Source organism: Mustela nigripes, chromosome 2 (assembly GCF_022355385.1).
Source record: "Mustela nigripes isolate SB6536 chromosome 2, MUSNIG.SB6536, whole genome shotgun sequence".
Classification (NCBI taxonomy): domain Eukaryota; kingdom Metazoa; phylum Chordata; class Mammalia; order Carnivora; family Mustelidae; genus Mustela; species Mustela nigripes.
The window spans coordinates 86,960,474-86,979,541 of NC_081558.1; the positions used below are offsets into that span (position 1 = coordinate 86,960,474).

The 19,068-nt window shown below is 38.2% G+C and overlaps 1 protein-coding gene across 5 annotated transcripts in view; it reads left to right on the forward strand.

Moving 5' to 3' along the window:
- Positions 1-2,020: 2,020 nt before the first annotated feature.
- HACL1 (2-hydroxyacyl-CoA lyase 1) overlaps positions 2,021-19,068 on the forward strand; it is a 40,005-nt gene continuing 22,957 nt past the window's right edge. Inside the window, exons 1-9 of one of the 5 annotated variants that reach the window (XM_059390897.1) lie at positions 2,021-2,219; positions 2,412-2,516; positions 7,551-7,591; positions 8,221-8,301; positions 10,214-10,286; positions 12,425-12,502; positions 13,692-13,786; positions 15,574-15,686; positions 17,876-18,011. In XM_059390897.1, coding sequence (XP_059246880.1) covers positions 2,130-2,219; positions 2,412-2,516; positions 7,551-7,591; positions 8,221-8,301; positions 10,214-10,286; positions 12,425-12,502; positions 13,692-13,786; positions 15,574-15,686; positions 17,876-18,011 — 812 coding nt within the window. In that variant the 5' untranslated portion in view covers positions 2,021-2,129. Of the gene's footprint in view, positions 2,220-2,411; positions 2,517-2,536; positions 2,607-7,550; positions 7,592-8,220; positions 8,302-10,213; positions 10,287-12,424; positions 12,503-13,691; positions 13,787-15,573; positions 15,687-17,875; positions 18,012-19,068 lie in introns of those variants that run through there. The other 4 variants (XM_059390900.1, XM_059390901.1, XM_059390898.1 and 1 more) reach the window with 4 other exon arrangements.

The following is a 19,068-nucleotide window of genomic DNA, read 5'->3' on the forward strand; positions in this document are numbered from 1 at the left end:
TCTGGTAACAGACAATCACACAGTTAATTGTTAACTGATGCCTCTAGCATGAGTACAGGGCTAGTGGTTCCAAGATGGACTGCACATCAAAATAATGAAACAGCTTTAAAAAAATGTAGGTGCCTAACTTGTTCTAACACACCGATTTAGAAAATATGGTGTAGGGCCCAAGTAATTGTATTTTTAAAAGTTTTCCAAGTGATTCTGATGCAATGGGCATAGAGACTGTCATATAAGTACTAATATAAATAATATTACAAAATAGAGGAGAGTGGTGCCCATGCTTCTCAAACAGAGGCAGGAGATAAATAATAGAACTACTCAAAGCCACACAAAGAACATTTTGTGTATTTCTGGAATGGCAATTTCACTTGACAGTTTAAAATGTCATTTTTTATTTTGGGTGGTGATTATTACATAGGTATATACAATTGTTAAAACTTATTTAACATTTAAGATCTGTACATTTAATTGCATGTTTATTTTACCTCATAAAAAGATAGTATTTATATTAAAATATGGACATACTTTGGAGTAGAATGCAAAATATGCATTTATGTTTTAGAGGAACTCTGAGCCATTGAAGAAATCTCTGTATTTGATGGGCTGGTTACCTTACACAGGCTAGTCCCTGAATCCAGAAAGGACCCGATTATACTCTCTTCTGTTTAGGGTGGGAGGTTAGGGTTTGAAATGTTGAAAGGAAGACCCCTTGGAAAACGCCCAGGACTATGGTTTGAAAATCTCTGGGTTTAGAAATCCTTTCACTTCCAATGCTTTTCATTCATTTCTCTACCCATGACCCACTCCCCCCCTCCTCTTTACCTTCCACATATTACTTGTCTTCTTGCTTTAAAACACCCAAAGTCCTCAAAAACTTAAAGTTTGTTATGGAGATGGTTTAATGACTTGGAGGCCACACCCACAGAAATCACACATTGCAAGCATCTTTCTCCACTCAAAAATGAGTGGTTTTTCTTTTTTTTTTTTTTTTTTTTTAATTTTATTTTTGAGCCACCTCAGGGCCCCTCAAAAATACGTTTTAAAAGGTTATCAGCTACAGGGGCTGGTGACAGGGACTGAATCTAATTATGAAAACCCACATTTCCTGATTTTGGAAAAGACAACAACAGAGGGAGAATGGAGGAGAAGAGTGGGTGAATAACAAGAGTTTAAGAAAACAATGGTCAAAGGTAACTAGGTTAGGTGCGCCTGGGTGGCTCAGTCAGTTATACATCCAACTCTTGTTACGGGGTTGTGAGCTCAAGCCCAGCTGAAGTAACTAGGTTCAAACGTTCCTCTTTGTCTCATGTAGCCCAAGAGTACAAGTTTGGGATTCTGAGAAATGGTATAAGCAGTTTCTGTCTCTTGCTTATGAATTAGGTGTCATCTATGATACCGGGGTAAAGAGTACATACGCATCCGGTTATGGATTTAATTAACGTGTGTTAGTTAATTCCTATGTCTCACGAACTGCATAGTTGTTACAAAAGCATGTACAAACAAAAAAAGCATATAGCAAACGTCCATAACACAAGAGGCGCGCAACCCCAAGAGGACCCAAAAGCAACTTTGCACCACGCTAGCCTCCACCCACTGCACCCGTGTCCCAGCAGCCTTTGCGAAGCCAGCCTTCAACCCCTAAAGCGTGGGGGCGAACAAGGGGCGACGCGGCCACGCCCCCCCTCCGCGCGTGCTCCTTGCCCTCCTGCTGCCCCACTATGCGCATGCGCCACTCGCCTTCGCCGGTCCTCAAAGGGCTCCGGATGGTAATCGAACCGGGACCCTAGGCCTCCGAGGTTTGGCGCCTCACTTGCCTGTCACAGGCCGCAGACTCCTGCTGGTCCCGCCTCCTTCTGACGCTCTGACCCGGCGACTGGAGGAGCCGGGAAAAGGGCACGGCTCTGATTGGAGAAGAGGATTGTTTACAGACTCCTCACCAGGCAGGCCAACTACCCTAAGCCCCGCCTTTTCCTTCCCGCTATTTAAAGCGGTTGGTTGCTTTCCTCCTGTCAGTCAGAGGACGAGGGCCCTCCAATTGGCGCGCCGCGGCCTCTTGACTGTTTTGACGGGTCACTGCGCGTGTGCGTGTTGACTGCGAGAGAGTACCTCGAACTTTTAGGTGGACGATGGGGAAAAGTAACCTCGCCGAGGGTAGCGACAAAAGCGAGGAGCAGGTTTCTGGTGCTGAAGTCATCGCCCAGGCCTTAAAAACCCAAGTACGGTGATTCTCCTGCAGCGAAAGGTTCCCACGGAAGTCGGCAGGGACCGGAGACGTCCCGCTGACTTGGAGAGCGCTGGGGTGGGACGGGTGGCGGGGGTGGTTTGCCTTGAGGCTTTCCCTTTAGCGCCGCAGGAGGGAACCGTGTGGCGGGGGAGCGGGCCTTTACTCCCCTGTTCTTGGCCCCCAGGATGTGGCGTACATGTTTGGCATCGTGGGGATCCCCGTGACCGAAATTGCCGTTGCGGCGCAGAAGTTGGGTATCAGATATGTCGGGATGAGGAATGAACAAGCCGTAAGTATGGACGCCGGGAGCCAAAAGCATTATTGGGAATGACTGACAGTAACGGCAAATACTGATTGCAGACACACAGCCCTCACCACTGTGAGTACTTAACACATGCCAATTAAACGACAATCTTATGAAGCAAGAACTGTGGTTAATCCTAATTGACAGATGAGAAAAGTGAGACACAGGGAGGTTAAGTAATTTGCCCGAGGGGACAGTTGGTAGCGGCAGAGCCAGGATTTCAACCCACTTGTTCTGGGTATGGAGCCCATGCTCTTGACACTACACTGGGTTGTATTCTGCCACGTCTAGAAGGTCGGGATCGGAAGGGACAGTTTCCCGGTTTGAATCCAGGCCTTCTGTTCTCGCATAACTACCTGTTAGTGTGTCTATTATTTGCTGTGGTCTGACTTTTCTAGTTGGCTGTGAGCGCCAAAAGAGGAGGGATATTATTTCTTGATACATCTGTATTCTCACTGCCAAGAGCATGATAGGTGCTCAGGCACCTCCTACCAGATGAATGGGTGAAGGCCAGGTCTCCTGTTACATAATAGATGGCCCTGCAGGGTGACAGTATCACAAATGGTAAAGCTGTGATCAGAACTTGAATCATTACCTTTTCTTTCCAGACTGGCTCTTCCCTCTGTATTCATGATCTGAGTCAGAGGTGCTGTGATTTCACCTAGTCAGTCAAGCAAGCCCAAACCTAGAGAGGTATATTGAAGGAATCGGGTTAGTCTTGGTCTTTAAGTTGAACACAATCTGGGAAGGTGAGTGCAAAACACACAGAACAAATTTATCTAGTATAATAACTTAGAATAGATGTGTGTATAAGGAACTGTGTGTATACAGGCTGACTTTTTCTCTCTGAGTGGGACAGAGAAGATTATCCATAACAGTTCCTGCTGTTCCTTCAAAATAGCTTAAAGGCAGGGTGGTCTGTGAGCCTGACTAGATAGCCTGAGGGTAGGTTGTAGTAAGCCCAAGGCTGGAAAAGGAATGTGGGCTTTCTTATTCAGCATTGAATGAGACTGCAAAGGGTTTTCCAAGTAGTTGGGAGACATAATTACATTTGTGCTTTAGAAATCATGGTAGTACAGAGTATGATCAGTAGGACAGGTTGAAGTTTTATTTCAGTTTCTATAAGCTTAGTGGAGGGCTTCTGTAGATCCCAGGGGCTTTATTGGGCATATGGATATGGAGATGAATGATATACTGTCCCTGTCCTTGAAGAGCTTAAAACCTAGCTGTGGAGATAGACATAAGCAGACAATTTTATTATAATGTGATAAGTGCTGTGATAGAGGTAAATTCAGGGTACTGTGGAAGCCCAGAAAAGGATACTCAGCCTAAAACTTCACCCGTTTCCTAGAGATGCTCCCTGGGCTGGCCCAAAGGATGAGTGGGCATTAACCAGCTAGGAAGGAGAGGACAGGCTCTTCTGGAGATGATTCTTAGGTTTGGGCTTGCTTAACTGGCTGAGTAGCTCACAGAACTACTGACTCCAGATTGGGAATACAGATGGAAGAGCCAGTTTGGAGGGAAAGGATAATGAATCCCAATCTGGATATGAGTTTGAGATGCCTGTAGTACACAGTCCCCTCAGTCAACCTGACACCCTGCAGTAGTCAGATGACTTAACTAGTGCCTGAATTAGGGAAATGCCAGGGTAATGAAGAGAGAATGTGAGGACAGATTCAGAAGCCATGCAGGAGGCAAAGAGGACTTGGCATCCAGTTACATGTTGTGCTAAAGAAAAAAGTGTAAGTGTGATTTGATTGTCTTTCATTGGATCGGTAGAGTAATCAAGACATATACTGACCAGGTTTCCAGAAAGTAGGTACACTGTTAGTTCTCACTGTTTCATTTCTAATTGTGTACAGGCAATATTTGGAATGTTTTACATGTATTATGGATTTCATCCTCCCAACAATGCTATCACTTATGTTCATTTTGTAGGTAAGGAAGCCAAGGCCCAAATTAATTTGTGTTAATTTGCCAAAATAACACAGCAGAAAATGGGAGAGCAGGATTTGAATAAAAACAATTTAGTTCTGGAAGTCTGCTCTTTTAAGAATTGCACACAGTATTCTGCTTATGAGTGAGGTAACTTTGTAGAGAAATACATGTTTGTTTTCATTTTATTTATTTGAGAGAGAGAGTGCGTGATAGAGCACACAAGCACCCAAGCACCCAAGCTCATGAACTGGGGTTGGAGGGTGGGCAGAGGGAATGGGGGAGGCAGGCTCCCCACTGAGCAGGGAGCCCAATGACATGGGGCTCCATCCCAGGACCCCAGGATCATGATCTGAGCTGAAGGCAGATGGTTAACTGACTGAACCACCCAGGCATCCCAGGAAATACATGTTTTATAATCTATAAAAGGAGTTCCTTTTCAACTTTTGACATTTGCAGCAAAAGAATATAATTTTTGTTTTAGGTTGTTTTGTATTTTACATTCTGAAGCAACATTTCTTACCTCACTTTAATAAGTGGACAGTGCTCCTCAGTGTCCAAATAAGTGTTTGTATCACAACAGATACTGTGTTTTATGCACTTGCATTCTTAGGAGTTATCTTATTATTATCCTATGTGAATTTGGTTTTATGTGCAAAAGGGAAAGAGATAAGGGCCAGTGGAGAATAGTAACACAGAAATGGTAAAGATCCTTTGTGCACCTTCTTACTTGGGCATATGTAGTGGTATCAGTTAAGATTATGATTCATAAAAATTTATTTTTAATTTTTTACATTTATGTCCTAAATGTCTAAGTTTAGTGTACCACACATAAAGTTGAGTGGAGGTTAGAAAATATCCTATTTTTTATTATTTCTAAAAAAATGAGAAGAAATAATACTGGAAAAAAGATGTCCCAGACTAAGAAAAAGGATTTATTTGAGATGGCATTTAGCATATTTTCAGCTTATCTTGTATTTAATTTAACACCTCCCCTTTTTTGCTGTGTAGCTGAAGTGTAGTTTAAAGGTGGGAGACATAATTAGATTTGTTCTCTGGGTGGCTGGGTGCCTGGGTGGCTCAGTTGGTTAAGCATCTACCTTTTGCTCTGGTCATGATCCTGGGGTTGTGGGATCGAGTCCCATGTTGGGCTCCCTGCTTAGTGGGGAGTTGCTTCTCTGTCTTCCTCTACCCGCCCCCTCCCAACTCCTGCTCTCTCTGTGTCTCTGTCTCTCAAAGAAATAAAATCTTTAAGAGTAAAAACTAGCCATATGCAAGCCATAAAGAGAATCTCAACAAATCTCCAAAGATTGAAGACATATAATATATGTAACCTCACCATGTCAAAATAAATTTAGTAACAGAAAGATAACTAGGAAATCCCCAAACATTTGAAAGTTAAGTAATACATTTGATACTTTATAAACATTTAAAAAGACTGGTATAGGGGCGCCTGGTGGCTCAGTGGGTTAAAGCCTCTGCCTTCGGCCTCAGTTTATGATACGATCCCAGGGTCCTGGGATCGAGCCCCACATTGGGCTCTCTGCTCTGCAGGGAGCCTGCTTCCTCCCTCCTCTCTCTCTCTGCCTGCCTCTCTGCCTACTTGTGATTTCTCTCTCTCTGTCAAATAAATAAAATCTTTAAAAAAATAAAATAAAAAGACCGGTATAATAAAAAACTCCAGGGCAGACTGGTCAAAAATGAAAGACAGGGCACCTGAGCGGTTCAATCGGTTAAGCGTCCACCTTTTGCTCAGGTCAGGATCCCAGGGTCCTGGGATTGAGTTCTGCATCAGGCTCCCTACTCCACAGGGAGCCTGCTTTTCTCTCTGCCTCTCTCTCTCTCTGTGTCTGTCATGAATAAATAAATAAAATATTTTAAAAATATTAAATATTAAAAAATAAAATATTTTTTAAAAATGAAAGAAAATACAAATTACTAATAACAGGAATGCAAAAAGGACACATCAGGGGTGCCTGGGTGGCTCAGTCCTTTAAGCATCTGTCTTCAGCTCTGGTCATGATCTCAGGGTCCTGGAATTCAGCCCTGCTTCAGGCTCCCCGCTCAGTGGGGTGTCTGCTTCTCCCACTCCCTCTATTCCTCCTCCCTGCTCATGCATGCTCTCTCTCTAATAAATAAATTAAAAATCTTTAAAAAAAAAAAAAAAAGGAGGGGGTGAGCCTGGGTGGCTCAGTCAGTTAAGCGTCTGCCTTCTGCTCAGGTTGTGGTCCCTGGGCCTGAGATCAAGCCCTGCATCAGGTTCCTTGCTCAGTGGTGAGTCTGTTTCTCTCTCTCCTTCTGCCCCTCCACCTGCTCTCTCTCTCAAGTAAACTGATAAAAACTAAAAAAAAAAAAAAAAAAAAAAAAAAAGGATACATTACTACATCACTATGAACCCTAATTAACCAGTGGATTGAAGAAGAAATCATAGCAGAAAATAGAAAATATTTTGAACTTATTGATAATGAAAAGATAAGATTTCAAACTTGTAAGTCATAGCTAAAGCAGTTCTTAGAGGAAATGGTTTTAAATAAATCGATTACTGAGGAAGAGCAAAAATCAGTGCTCTAAGCTTACATTTTAAGAAGCGAGAAAAAGAAAACCACACTAAATCCTAATGAAAAGAGTAAAATTTTAAATACAAGAGCAGAAATTAGTGAACTAGAAAATAAGTGAATAATATAGAAAAACAACAAAGCCAAAATTTGGTTCTTTGAGATTAATAAATTTGATAAATCTCTGGCAAGACCAATGAAGAATAAAAAAAAAAAGAAAAGACAAATTGTCAATATTAGGAATAAGATAAGAACATTTCCGTTGATCCTGTAGATTTTAAGGAGTTGTAAGAGGATATTATTAATAAACTAGATGAAGTAGACAAGTTCCTTGAAATACTAAGAACTAGATTAGATACCTAAATTATTACTTGAAATTTATAGGTAGAACATTATTTGTTAAAACTGAAAGCATTCCAATTCCTCCTTTGCCATTCAGTTCTAGTTTCTTAGTGAATACTGAATTTTTATACGTGCACTTACTGTAAGGATCCCAAAATGCTTAAGTCCCAGTATTTTTTCTTTGTAGGCTTGTTATGCTGCCTCTGCGATTGGATATCTGACAGGCAGGTAAACTAAAGTCTTTGTTTTATTTCATTTTCTTTTGAGGGCTGTCTTAAACAGAGTTTCTTAAGAAATGACTTTATAAATGTATAAAATGGCAAACTGAAATATAGGGAGATACTTTTTCCTTGAGTGTTTTAAGGTTAGAAAGTTACATCTAGTCACATTTTCAAATTCAATTTAAAAATTTTGAGGCAGAGCTTTACATTTCAGAATTATTTTCTGTTAGAAATCAAATGACATATTTATTTGTTAAAAAAAAATTTTAAACACTTTTCTCCATACAAACATGTATGTACTCAATATTAAGAATTGGCTTTTATATGCAATTAAATTGATTGGGCTCAAATATAACCTCTTCAAAATATAAAGAGTTTCAAAATATGAAAAGGTTAGTGAAATACAGTGTGAAGATGATAAGTATCTTCTTTCTTGCAGGAAGACGAACATAATCTTCGCCTTGTGTCTTTGATAATTCAGAAAATATTCTAATAATTGCTTTACCAGTTGTAGTAAAGACCTCTCTGTCCTCCTTTTGAAGTCCAGAAAGATTGCCATGTTCCCCTCTAGAGTGATATTAATCAGCTATTGTATTTGACCTGCTTTTAATGCAGTAAATTCTGTTTTGCTTCTAGGCCAGGCGTATGCCTTGTTGTTTCTGGCCCAGGTCTCATCCACGCTTTGGGTGGTATGGCAAATGCAAACATGAACTGTTGGTAATTAATTGTTATTTGCGATCTGTGGTGGGAAGACTTGGAATCAAGTGCTTGAAGGAATGCCTTATTAAAAAATTAGAAAAGTATTAGGAAGAACATAAAAAGTATCAGTAATCTTACTTAGAGGTAAATACTGTTAACATTTTGGGGTTTTGTATAGAAGTATAGAAGTATAGAAGCATATGGGAATACACATATGATTAACTCATTGAGTCTACCCTATATGTAAACGTTCCTTCAAGTAACATCTTCCTTCATTAAGATATGTGTTTCAAGGGGTGCCTGGCTGGTTTGGTTGGTAGAGCATGCAACTCTTAATCTCAGGGTCATGAGTTCAAGCCCTATGTTGGGTGTGGAGTCTACTTAAAAAAAAAAAATGTGTTTCTAAACATATATGTAGAAGCATATGGGCATAGCTCTGTGTTTAACTCATAGGAACTAGACAGTATATACTATGTCCTTCATCTGACATCATCTGTGACTGAAATTTTAAGTGTTTATAAACTTATATGTAGAAGCTTAAAGGGATAACTCATGTAAAATTTTTAAAAACACACATTTTAGAGTTTGTGTGTGTGTGTTTTTCTCTCTGCATATGTGAATGTGTGTTCAAGTCCTCCTTAAGTACAGAATTATTTTTTAAAGACCCCAGCTCCATATGTAAGAGTGTATATCCAGGTCTTCATCTTGTTTTGCATAATTTTTTTTTTTTAGATTTTATTTATTTATTTGACAGAAATCACAAGTAGTTGGAGAGGCAGGCAGAGAGAGAGAGGAGGAAACAGGCTCCCTGCTGAGCAGAGAGCCCCATGCGGGACTCGATCCCAGGACCCTGAGATCATGACCTGAGCCGAAGGCAGCGGCTCAACCCACTGAGCCACCCAGGCGCCCTTGTTTTGCATAATTATCAAGACAACTGAAATTGTATTTTTTCAGTTTGCTCTATAAGCTCCTTAGTACTTACTCTTTGACATTGCCCTTAACCCCATCATTGGTACTTTGCCAAATAGATCATAGATCATAGCAAATGGGGTTATGTTCTGGTCAATGCATAAAATAATTAAACTTCCTGGTGTAAAAGAAGATTAAATATTTAGATACTATTTAGACTGATGTCCTGGTAGGAAGGGCATTGTTTACTTTCTTGCCATGTGCCTTCTTTCCTTTTATCCTTCCTAGTCTTTCTCTTTCTTACCTACTTTTAGGGTCTGATATTTTTTAGTAACTTTAAGTTTGCTTTATCTTTTCTTTAAGAAATTTATTTCTGAGGAATTTCTCTCACTCCACCATTTCCAAGTAGATTCACTTGGGAAAGTGTGAAAAAAATTGTTTCCTCCATTTAATCCCAGGACTTATGGGAAGGGCATAAAAATTTATTTTATATCGCCACACCTAGAAGTTTAGCATCAGCATTTAGAAGGGCTTGGAAAGTGGATGACCTGAAGGAAAAGCATTTACTATGAATTTCAGATTTTTCTGAAATTAAGGGAGGGTTCTCTTGTATCAGGTTGCTTCCTAAATCTTTTTTTAATTTATAGTTTTTTTATTTTAAAGATTTTATTTATTTATTTATTTATTTAAGGGAGGGAGAGAGAAGAGTGTGCAGTTGTATTTGAGCAGGTGGGGAGGGGCAGGGAGAGAAGGAGAGAGAGAATCCTAAGCAGACTCCATACCCATCACAGAGCCCAATGAAGAGCTCGCTCTGAGATCTCAGGACCTGAGCCCAAACCCAAGAGCCAGACGCTTAACCCAGTGTGCCACCCAAGTGCTGCCCCTAATCTGTAGTTTTGAAGGGAAAATGAAATTTCTCTCTCTCTCAGCATACATGACAGTTTATTAATTGGGCACTCTCTTGAGTATTTTACATGTCAATCTCATCTGTAATTCTCTTTTAAAACAATGACTATTTCAGGCCCTTGATTGTGATTGGCGGTTCTTCTGAAAGAAGTCAGGAAACGATGGGAGCCTTCCAGGAGTTTCCACAGGTACCCAACTCTAAAACTTTTCTTAGAGTTTAGTAGCATAAATGTATGCTATTAAGACTTATGGAGAAGAGGGGTGCCTGTGTGGCTTAGTGGGTTAAAGCCTCTACCTTTGGCTCAGGTCATGATTCCAGCGTCCTGGGATCGAGCCCCGCATTGGGTTCTCTGCTCTGCGGAGAGCCTGCTTCCTCCTCTCTCTGCCTTGCCTCCCTGCCTGCTTGTGATCTCTCTCTCTGTCAAATAAATAAATAAAATCTTAAAAAAAAAGATTTATGGAGAAGAAATAAAAATTCCTATCTTCAAAATAAACAATTAAAATAAAATAGAGGATCTTTAAAATAAAAAAAAAATAATAAAATAAAATAGAGGTACCTGAGGTAATTTATAGATAATGTTCCTTAACTATAAGACAGTCTCAGTGTGCATATTACGGGAGCTCAGGCTCTGCTTAGGAGCAATCTTCCAAGAAATACGTCTTTTAAACTCTGAAAGTAAGGCCTGAAAGTCAAGATGCAGGAATAAAAATGGTGTGAGATTATACCTGTCAAACTTTATAGAGAAGTAAAAAGTTGAAAGGAAAAATACTACCTAAAATGACTATTAGTAGGCTCTGGACAAGTTCATTTTTATTTTAGAAGGCTGAAGGAAAACATTTAAAGATTTCTGAAAACTGAAAAGAATTTGTCAACAAAATGCTGTAGTTTGTTTTTCTTGTTTTTTTTTTCTGTTTTTTACTTTTTTCTATATATTTATTACAGTATTACAGAGGTCTTCATAAATAGTTGTATAAAACAAAATGCTACAGCTTTAAGAATAGGTGTAGAAAGCAAAGGTGAGAGTGAATGATCAACTGTTAAGAAAATATTTGCACATTTCTAGCACAAAGTTCTGAGCAAAGTTAAAACCTTAGGTAAAGTCTGTTGGTTATTACAGAAGTCACTGTGAGAACCGCAGAATATAAACATAGAATTTTCTCTATGACTTAAATTATTGTAAAATACTAGATCTCGTTATAGGTTGATTCAAAAGTTGTACTTTTATCCTCTTGAAAGGCAATTGAGGGGGTTCCTGTGTGGCTCAGTCATTAAGCCTCTGCCTTCAGCTCAGGTCATGATGCCAGGGTCCTGGGATCCAGCCTGCATCAGGCTCCCTGGTCAGCAGGAAGCCTGTTTCTTCCCTTTTCTACTCCCCCTCTCTTGCTGTGTCTCTATCAAATAAAATCTTAAAAAAAAAAAAAAAAAAAAGAAAGGGTATTTCCACTTACTTAGTTAATGGTAAATAACCATGGTAAATAAACAGAGCAGCTAAGTAATTTAAAAGGAAATTTAAACTTACTACAAAAACTTTACAGATGAGGAGAAAGCAGAGGATAATGTCCACTACAAATATTTTTTCCTGAAAAGGAAAATAATAAAAGTTTATTAGATGAAATTAAAAATGTAAGGAGAAAATCACGGATTTGATTTAAAATCCAAGTATCTTTTTTTTTAGAAAATACTTTAGATGGCATGACTGGGAACAGACTGAAAATCTTAATTTTGTCATGCTCATGGGACTACGACTACCAACTTTCATACCAAAAAGTATCAAGAGACACTGTTTCTATATATTGCTTCAGAGTACAATAAGCAGTGAAAAAAATAGCACTGCTGAATTGAGACATCCCAAATAGTGTAGTAGTAAAATACATAACAGGAAAACTGGCAGAAATGTAATAAGGATAGATTATAATTGTAACAAGATGAAGCAGGTGAAATTTTGTATTTCTGACTGTGGAATTTCTGGGTCCAGGGTTATGCTCATTTTAATTTTTAGCAGACGTTATCAGCTTCCCTTCCTATTTATACTCTCAACAGCAGCTGAGGAGAATGCCTGCTTTCCTGTGTGGTGGTATTATCAGTCTTTCATTTTTGCCAGTCTGAGAAATGAAAATGGTGTCTTGTTTTGATTTACTTCCTAAATCATCCTGAGGCAGAAATTTGATTGTGCTATGTGCAGGGTTAAGAAACAGTCCAGGTAATGTACTTTCTCCATCTTTTCAGTACACATAGTAGAAAGTAATCACTTAACATTTTGTTTTCCTTCTTAAGAGTAATATGATCTGTGAGCTTAATTTTAAGTGATTTTCTTTCTGCATATAGGTTGAAGCCTGTAGATTATATACCAAGTTCTCTGCCCGGCCAAGCAGCATAGAAACTATTCCCTCTATTATCGAAAAGGTAAAGAACTTAATTATAAGTCCTCTAAGTCAACTGGTTTTTCTCAGTTGCTCATATCTGTGTTATTTGTATTCTCCATAGAATGAGCAACAATTTGGTATATATTCAGGCAGTCAAAAATGATAGTGTTGGGCGCCTGGGTGGCTCAGTGGGCTCTCTGCTCAGCCGAGAGCCTGCTTCCTCCTCTCTCTCTGCCTGCCTCTCTGCCTATGTGTGATCTCTATCTGTCAAATAAATAAATAAAAATCTTTTTTTTAAAGATTTTATTTATTTATCAGAGAGAGAGAGGGAGAGAGAGCTAGCACAGGCAGACAGAATGGCAGGCAGAGGCAGAGGGAGAAGCAGGCTCCCTGCTGAGCAAGGAGCCCGATGTGGGACTCCATCCCAGGATGCCGGGATCATGACCCGAGCCGAAGGCAGCTGCTTAACCAACTGAGCCACCCAGGCATCCCAATAAATAAAAATCTTTAAAAAATGATAGTGTTAAAGAGCTATTTATATTTTAATGTTTGTTGTCAATTCTAGAAACATAAAATAGATCATTTTTGAAAAAAGTTTCTCCTTTACTTCAGTTTTTAAATTTTTTTCTACAGAAAAATAAAGAGAAAGCTAAAATGAAAAATGTTTATAAATAAAATAATGTTTCTCTTGTGCTTTTGCAAAAGTTTAGTATTGAAAATTAGTACTAATGCTTATAAAACCATGTCTTAGTTGCCTAAAGAGCTTATTATAAATTAATCTTAGTTAACCAACATTTCTATATGGAGTTACATTTGAGCTGTTGCAAAACCATGTGTTACAGACACCATTTGACACATGTGATAATATCACTGTTTCTGAAAACTTAGCCAAGTCATTAGGACTAGGAAGCAAGTAAGAGCACATTTATGAACCCTTGGCAGGAAGAGCCTGGTGGATAACTTCTAACGTGTAATAAGACATGAATTTTAAAACCCTAGTGAGTATTTTCTTTCTTATTGCTCCTCTTTTAAACAAAAATATCTTTTAAAATATATGCAGTCAGTAGAGGGCATTTCAATTTTAGTTAAAAGTGTTTATTTCTCCAACTGGGGATGTCCAAAAAATATTAAAATTGTATTCCTTTCACAATTTTTAATTGTGTCTGAGTGGACTATGTGATAAAGATTGAGAATTTTAAAATATTTTCTTCCATTTGTAATAAATTTAGGCAGTGAGAAGCAGTATTTATGGTCGTCCAGGTCCTTGTTATGTTGACATACCTGCAGATTTTGTGAATTTACAAGTGAATGTGAATTCTGTAAAGTAAGTAATAGTTCCACTGGAGTTATTTCTTAATTGTGTTATTGAAATGTTTACCTTTTTAACAATTTACCTGGAAGTTTATAAGTTAATCTTCATTTGTTTTAACTTTTGACAATTTAATGATTAAACTAAATCCTGGCCAAATGGTTTAATTCTCTAATTAAAATGGTATTATTTAGTAATTATTTGGGGGTTAATTTTTAAGTCAAATACTAGAGCTTCCTGAACACTCATTTGAAATTATTCTTCCAGAAGCTGTAAGTAATACATCCCCATTCATGTGGTAGAGGTTATTCAGTGTCTTCACAGTGTCAACCAAGAGATGATATGACCAGTGAAAAATTATTTAGGGCTCAGCATAGAAAATTTTAGTCTTTCTTTCTGTTTCTGTGTTTTAAAAATATTCCAACTCAGGTGTTACTCTGAATTTCCGTATTCCTTTATTCCTTAAATAAACACTGAGCAAATAAAAAGTGTAAGAAGCATTTTTCACTGGTATCTAAGTTGCCTCTGATAAGGATAGATATTTAGGTTAAGACATCACCCTGGGTACCATTTAGTTTATTACTGCTATTGTGGACCAAGTGGTTCTCTAGTGACTGCAGAGAGGCAGTATGCATTTCTGTATATTCAGTATACCAAGGAGTTGTTTCTCTTTGTGAGAGTCAGACAAAAAGGACATCTGTGCTGCATAATACTTGAACATGACAAAGTATTACTGGGGGGGAGGGAAGCAGAGCTGAATCTCTGGTAAATTAACTCTGTAAGCCTTCTTTAAAATGGTTGTAAAGGTTGGGGTGCCTGGGTGGCTTAGTCAGTTAAGCATCTGCCTTTGGCTCAGGTCATGATCCCAGGGTTCTGGGATCGAGCCCCACACTGAGCCCCACATAGGACTCCTTGCTCGGTGGGGAATCTTTTTCTCCCTCTGCCTCTCTGTCTCCATGCTCACACACTCTCTCTCAAATAAATAAAATGTTTTTAAAAAGTTAAAAAAGATAAAATTTTTGTAAAGAGTGAATGTCTTTTTTTGTCTTATATGCTCAAATTTTGTACAGTGTGTGATGTTTATTAATTAAAATAAATGAAGACATCCAGAAATACTTAACTATGACAGTTTAAAATTTTTTTTTCCTAATGCATATTATATTTCTAAAATCCTGACTCTCCCAGTGAGATAGTTAAAGGCATGGACTTTGGAGACAGAATGACCTAAGTCAGTTCAATCTCTGCCACATACCATCTGGGGACCCTGGGCAAGTTACTTTCTGAGTTTCCTTCCCCACCCCCCAATGGTGAAATGGAGATAATGGTAGTGCCTGGCCTCATTGCTTTGAAAAATTAAATGAGATTAAATAGCATATAGTATTAAACACTGACTCTGAGTATGTTTTTTACTGTTCTTACAACAACTATTACTACAATATAGAGCCATTAACTCAAAATTTCCTGTCAATGAATTACTGATTTGATTGGTTTTTATATGGTATTAAGGAGTAACTTAATTTACTAGGTATGGTAGGGACATTATGGTTATATAGGAGAAAGTCTTTATCTTTTAGAGCTGCATGGAAAAGCTTTTAACTGCTTATACTTCACTTTAAAATGGTTCAGGAAATAAATTTATATGCATGTGGGTGTGTGTATGTGTGAAGCAAATGTGGTAAAATATTAGTTGTTGAATCTACATGGTGGGTATGTGGAGTTTATTGTACTATTTTTTCCCCTACCTTTTAGATATTTGGTATTTTCATAGTAAAAGGTTTAAAACTTGGCCTCTTTATTTCCAGGTACGTGGAGTGCTGCATGCCCCCTCCTGTCAGTATGGCAGAAACCTCTGCTGTATACATGGCAGCATCTGTTATTAGAAATGCCAAACGGCCCCTTCTTATCATTGGGAAAGGTAGCAGTGAATGGAACTCTAAATCTTGCTATGCCATTGAAAGAATGCTGATTCTGTTTAGAAATTATCTTCATTATTTACGAACATATCTAATATTTGAAATTGGCGTATGAGTTATTTTCATGTAGGATTAGTTATTAATTTCAAAATCATAGAATTATTCTAGAATGCCCAGAGATCTCGCTCTTTTAAAGAGATACCACCCATTCTGTTTCTTCAGTCTTACGTGTAAAATGTTTTTTCAATTATAATAATAATATTTGATCATTATAAAAATATTGGAAAACACAGATGATTAGAAAGAAGAAATCCCTTTATCCAAAGACAACTATTTTTGGAGCACTTGGGTGACTTAGTTGGCTAAGCATCTGACTCTTCATTTTGGCTCAGGTCATGCTCTCAGGGTTATGAGATTGAGCCCTACATAGGGCTCCGTGCTGGGCGTGGAGCAGAACCAGATTCTCCCCCTCCTTCTCTCCCTCTGCCCCTCTCGCCTCCCTCACTTGCACTCTCTTTAAAAAAAAAAAAAAAAAAAAGATAACTATTTTTAACATGTAATATTTCTAGTCATTTCTGCATCTGTATTTCATATATTGTGATCATACCATATAGACAGTTTTATTTATATTCTAATTGTTTCATTTAATATTGTAACATTTCTTCATGGTCTTAAGTTTTTTCCTAAATATAATTTTAAGGTCTATTCATGTATATTCATGTATATACTTCATTGAGAGATACTTCACTGAGAGATACTTAAAGATACTTGAAAAAAAACTTTGCCAGTTTTTTTTGTTTGTTTAGTATAACTATGACAGACATGTTTGTGCTAAAGCTTTTCCATATTTAGGATTTATGATAGATTCCCAGAAAGAAAATTAAATTAAAAGGTAATTCATATTTTAAGGTTTTTGGTACCTATTGTCAAGTTGCTCTCTCCTAAGAGAGGAAACACTGTACTCCTGTTAGCAAGTTATTTTAATATCCATTATATGTTCTTGAACTGAGGGGGCCTTGAGTCATCCATGACCCTGCTAGTCAGTTATCAACTACTAAGGAACTAACTACATAGAAACCAAAGATAATTTTAATGAAAATGGTGGACAGCAGGAAAAAAAAAACCAAGTCAGAGCTGAGTCGAATGCAGCTATATGCTCTTAGATCTGTGGTTTTGGCAAACAACTACTTTGAGTCTCAGTTACCTCACTTGTAAAACAGAGATACTAACTTCAACAGAGTGGTTATGATTAAGTAATAAGATTGGTAGAAGGAACCCAGTAAATGCTAGTTTTCATTCTTCTTTTACCCCATATTTGATGAGTACTTACAATAAGGTGGGGATTACAGAAAACATTTGTAGGCTATATAGAGGAATAACGGTCCCTACTTCGAGATATATTAGAAACAAATAAGTGCAGTGTACCCATATGTGGTGTGTATAGAGAGGGTGAGGTGGATTCTCAAGGGAAGCAGCAACAATTTATTTGTGTAGGTAGCATGGAAAGACTCTTTGGAAGAGATGACACTGCTACACCTTGAAAATGGATGATAGGTCACTGAGTGGACAAGTCCAGGAAGAGAACTGGGTGGACAAAGATATTGAGGCAAGAAAGAGAATACAAGGAAACTTTCTGGATGAAAAAAAGCTATTTTTCATCTGACACGTATGAGAAAAGATTGTAAGATATTTTTATATGGGGGAGCATTATGTTGAATCTGAATGAACTAAATGTCTCTTGTTAGAATTTCCATGCAGTTAGCTGATGGTAGGGAGCAACGTGTGAGGTTAGAGAGGGCCTCTTTCTGTCAGAGCAAACTCCTTCCTTGCCCACCTGGGCTGGTCAGTAAAGATACTGTATTTAAAGAATTGTGAGTAGTAAGTCAGTAGGAACCATAGGACAGACAATTGAGAGCAGGAAGAGAGAAGAGATGCAACTTTGTTTTGTAGTAGACATCCTTCAGAATAATTGAGAATATTTTGGGGGAGGAACTTAGCACTGTTGTTTTCTAAAACATTTTAAAATACCAAAGATAAAAACCATAGTCACAGTTTGTTTTGAGTGTGAGCAAGCCCTGTATAAACAAGAGATTCTCTGAGAAGTTCTGAAAGGAAATTCATGTGAGTTGCTTTAAGAGTCACAGTGCCTGGAGCATAACTGACTTGTCCAATACATTTGCATTGGTTGTAGGTGCTGCTTATGCCCATGCAGAGGAGGCTCTCAGGAAATTGGTGGAGCAGTGTAAATTACCATTTCTGCCCACCCCCATGGGAAAGGGTGTCATCCCTGATAACCACCAATACTGTGTGAGCGCTGCCAGATCCAGGTGCGTAGCATGCTAGAGTTTAAAGCACAATGGCTTGGCAGATCTTGGGCTAATTTATTTTGTGACTTTAATGAATCTAGGGGAAGTCCTGTAATGTTATTTTAAGCACACCAGTTTCTTTTTAGAGTTTTCAGCACTCTAAAGATGTTGTCCACTGCCTTCTGACCCTCATGGATTTAGATGGGAAATCTGTAGTCATTTGAATCTCTGCTCCCCTATATGTAATATGTTCTGTGGCTGCTTTCAGGATGTTCCTTTATCTTTGGTTTTCAGTAGTTTGATTAAGTATCTGGGTATGGTTTTCTTTTAGTTTATCCTGTTCTCTGATCTTCTTCAGTCTGTAAAGTAGTATCTTTCACTACATTTATAGTTTTTGGCCATTATTTCCTCAGATTTTTTTTCTACACCAATCTCTTTTTCTTTTCCTGGGATAACGCGAATAGTAGACATTTTGATACTGTCCCATAGGTCCATGAATATCTGTTCAATTCTCTCTCTTTTTTTTCTATCTTTAAGTAGCTTATTAGAATTTCTTTTTTTTTTTTTTTTAAAGATTTATTTATTTATTTATTTTAGAGAGAGTGAGCAGGGAGGAGGGGCAGAGGGAGAGGGAGAGAAAATCTTAAGCAGATTCCATGCCTAGTGTGGAACCGGACAGGGGACTTAATCTCATGATCGAGCCAAAATCAAGCACTGGATGCCTAACTGATTGAACCACCTGAGCACCCCTATTAGAAATTTCTTATACAAAATATTCTTTTTATTTTTATTATATTTTATTATATTTATCTTTTAATTGAAGTATAGTTGACATACAATGGTGCATTAGTTTCAGTTGTACAACATAGTGATTTGACATCTCTATACTTTATGCTATGTTCTCTGTTTAGTTATTTTCTTTTTTTTTTTTTTTTTTTTAAAGATTTATTTATTTATTTATTTGACAGAGAGAAATCACAAGTAGATGGAGAGGCAGGCAGCGAGAGAGAGAGAGAGAGGGAAGCAGGCTCCCTGCTGAGCAGAGAGCCCGACGCGGGACTCGATCCCAGGACCCCTG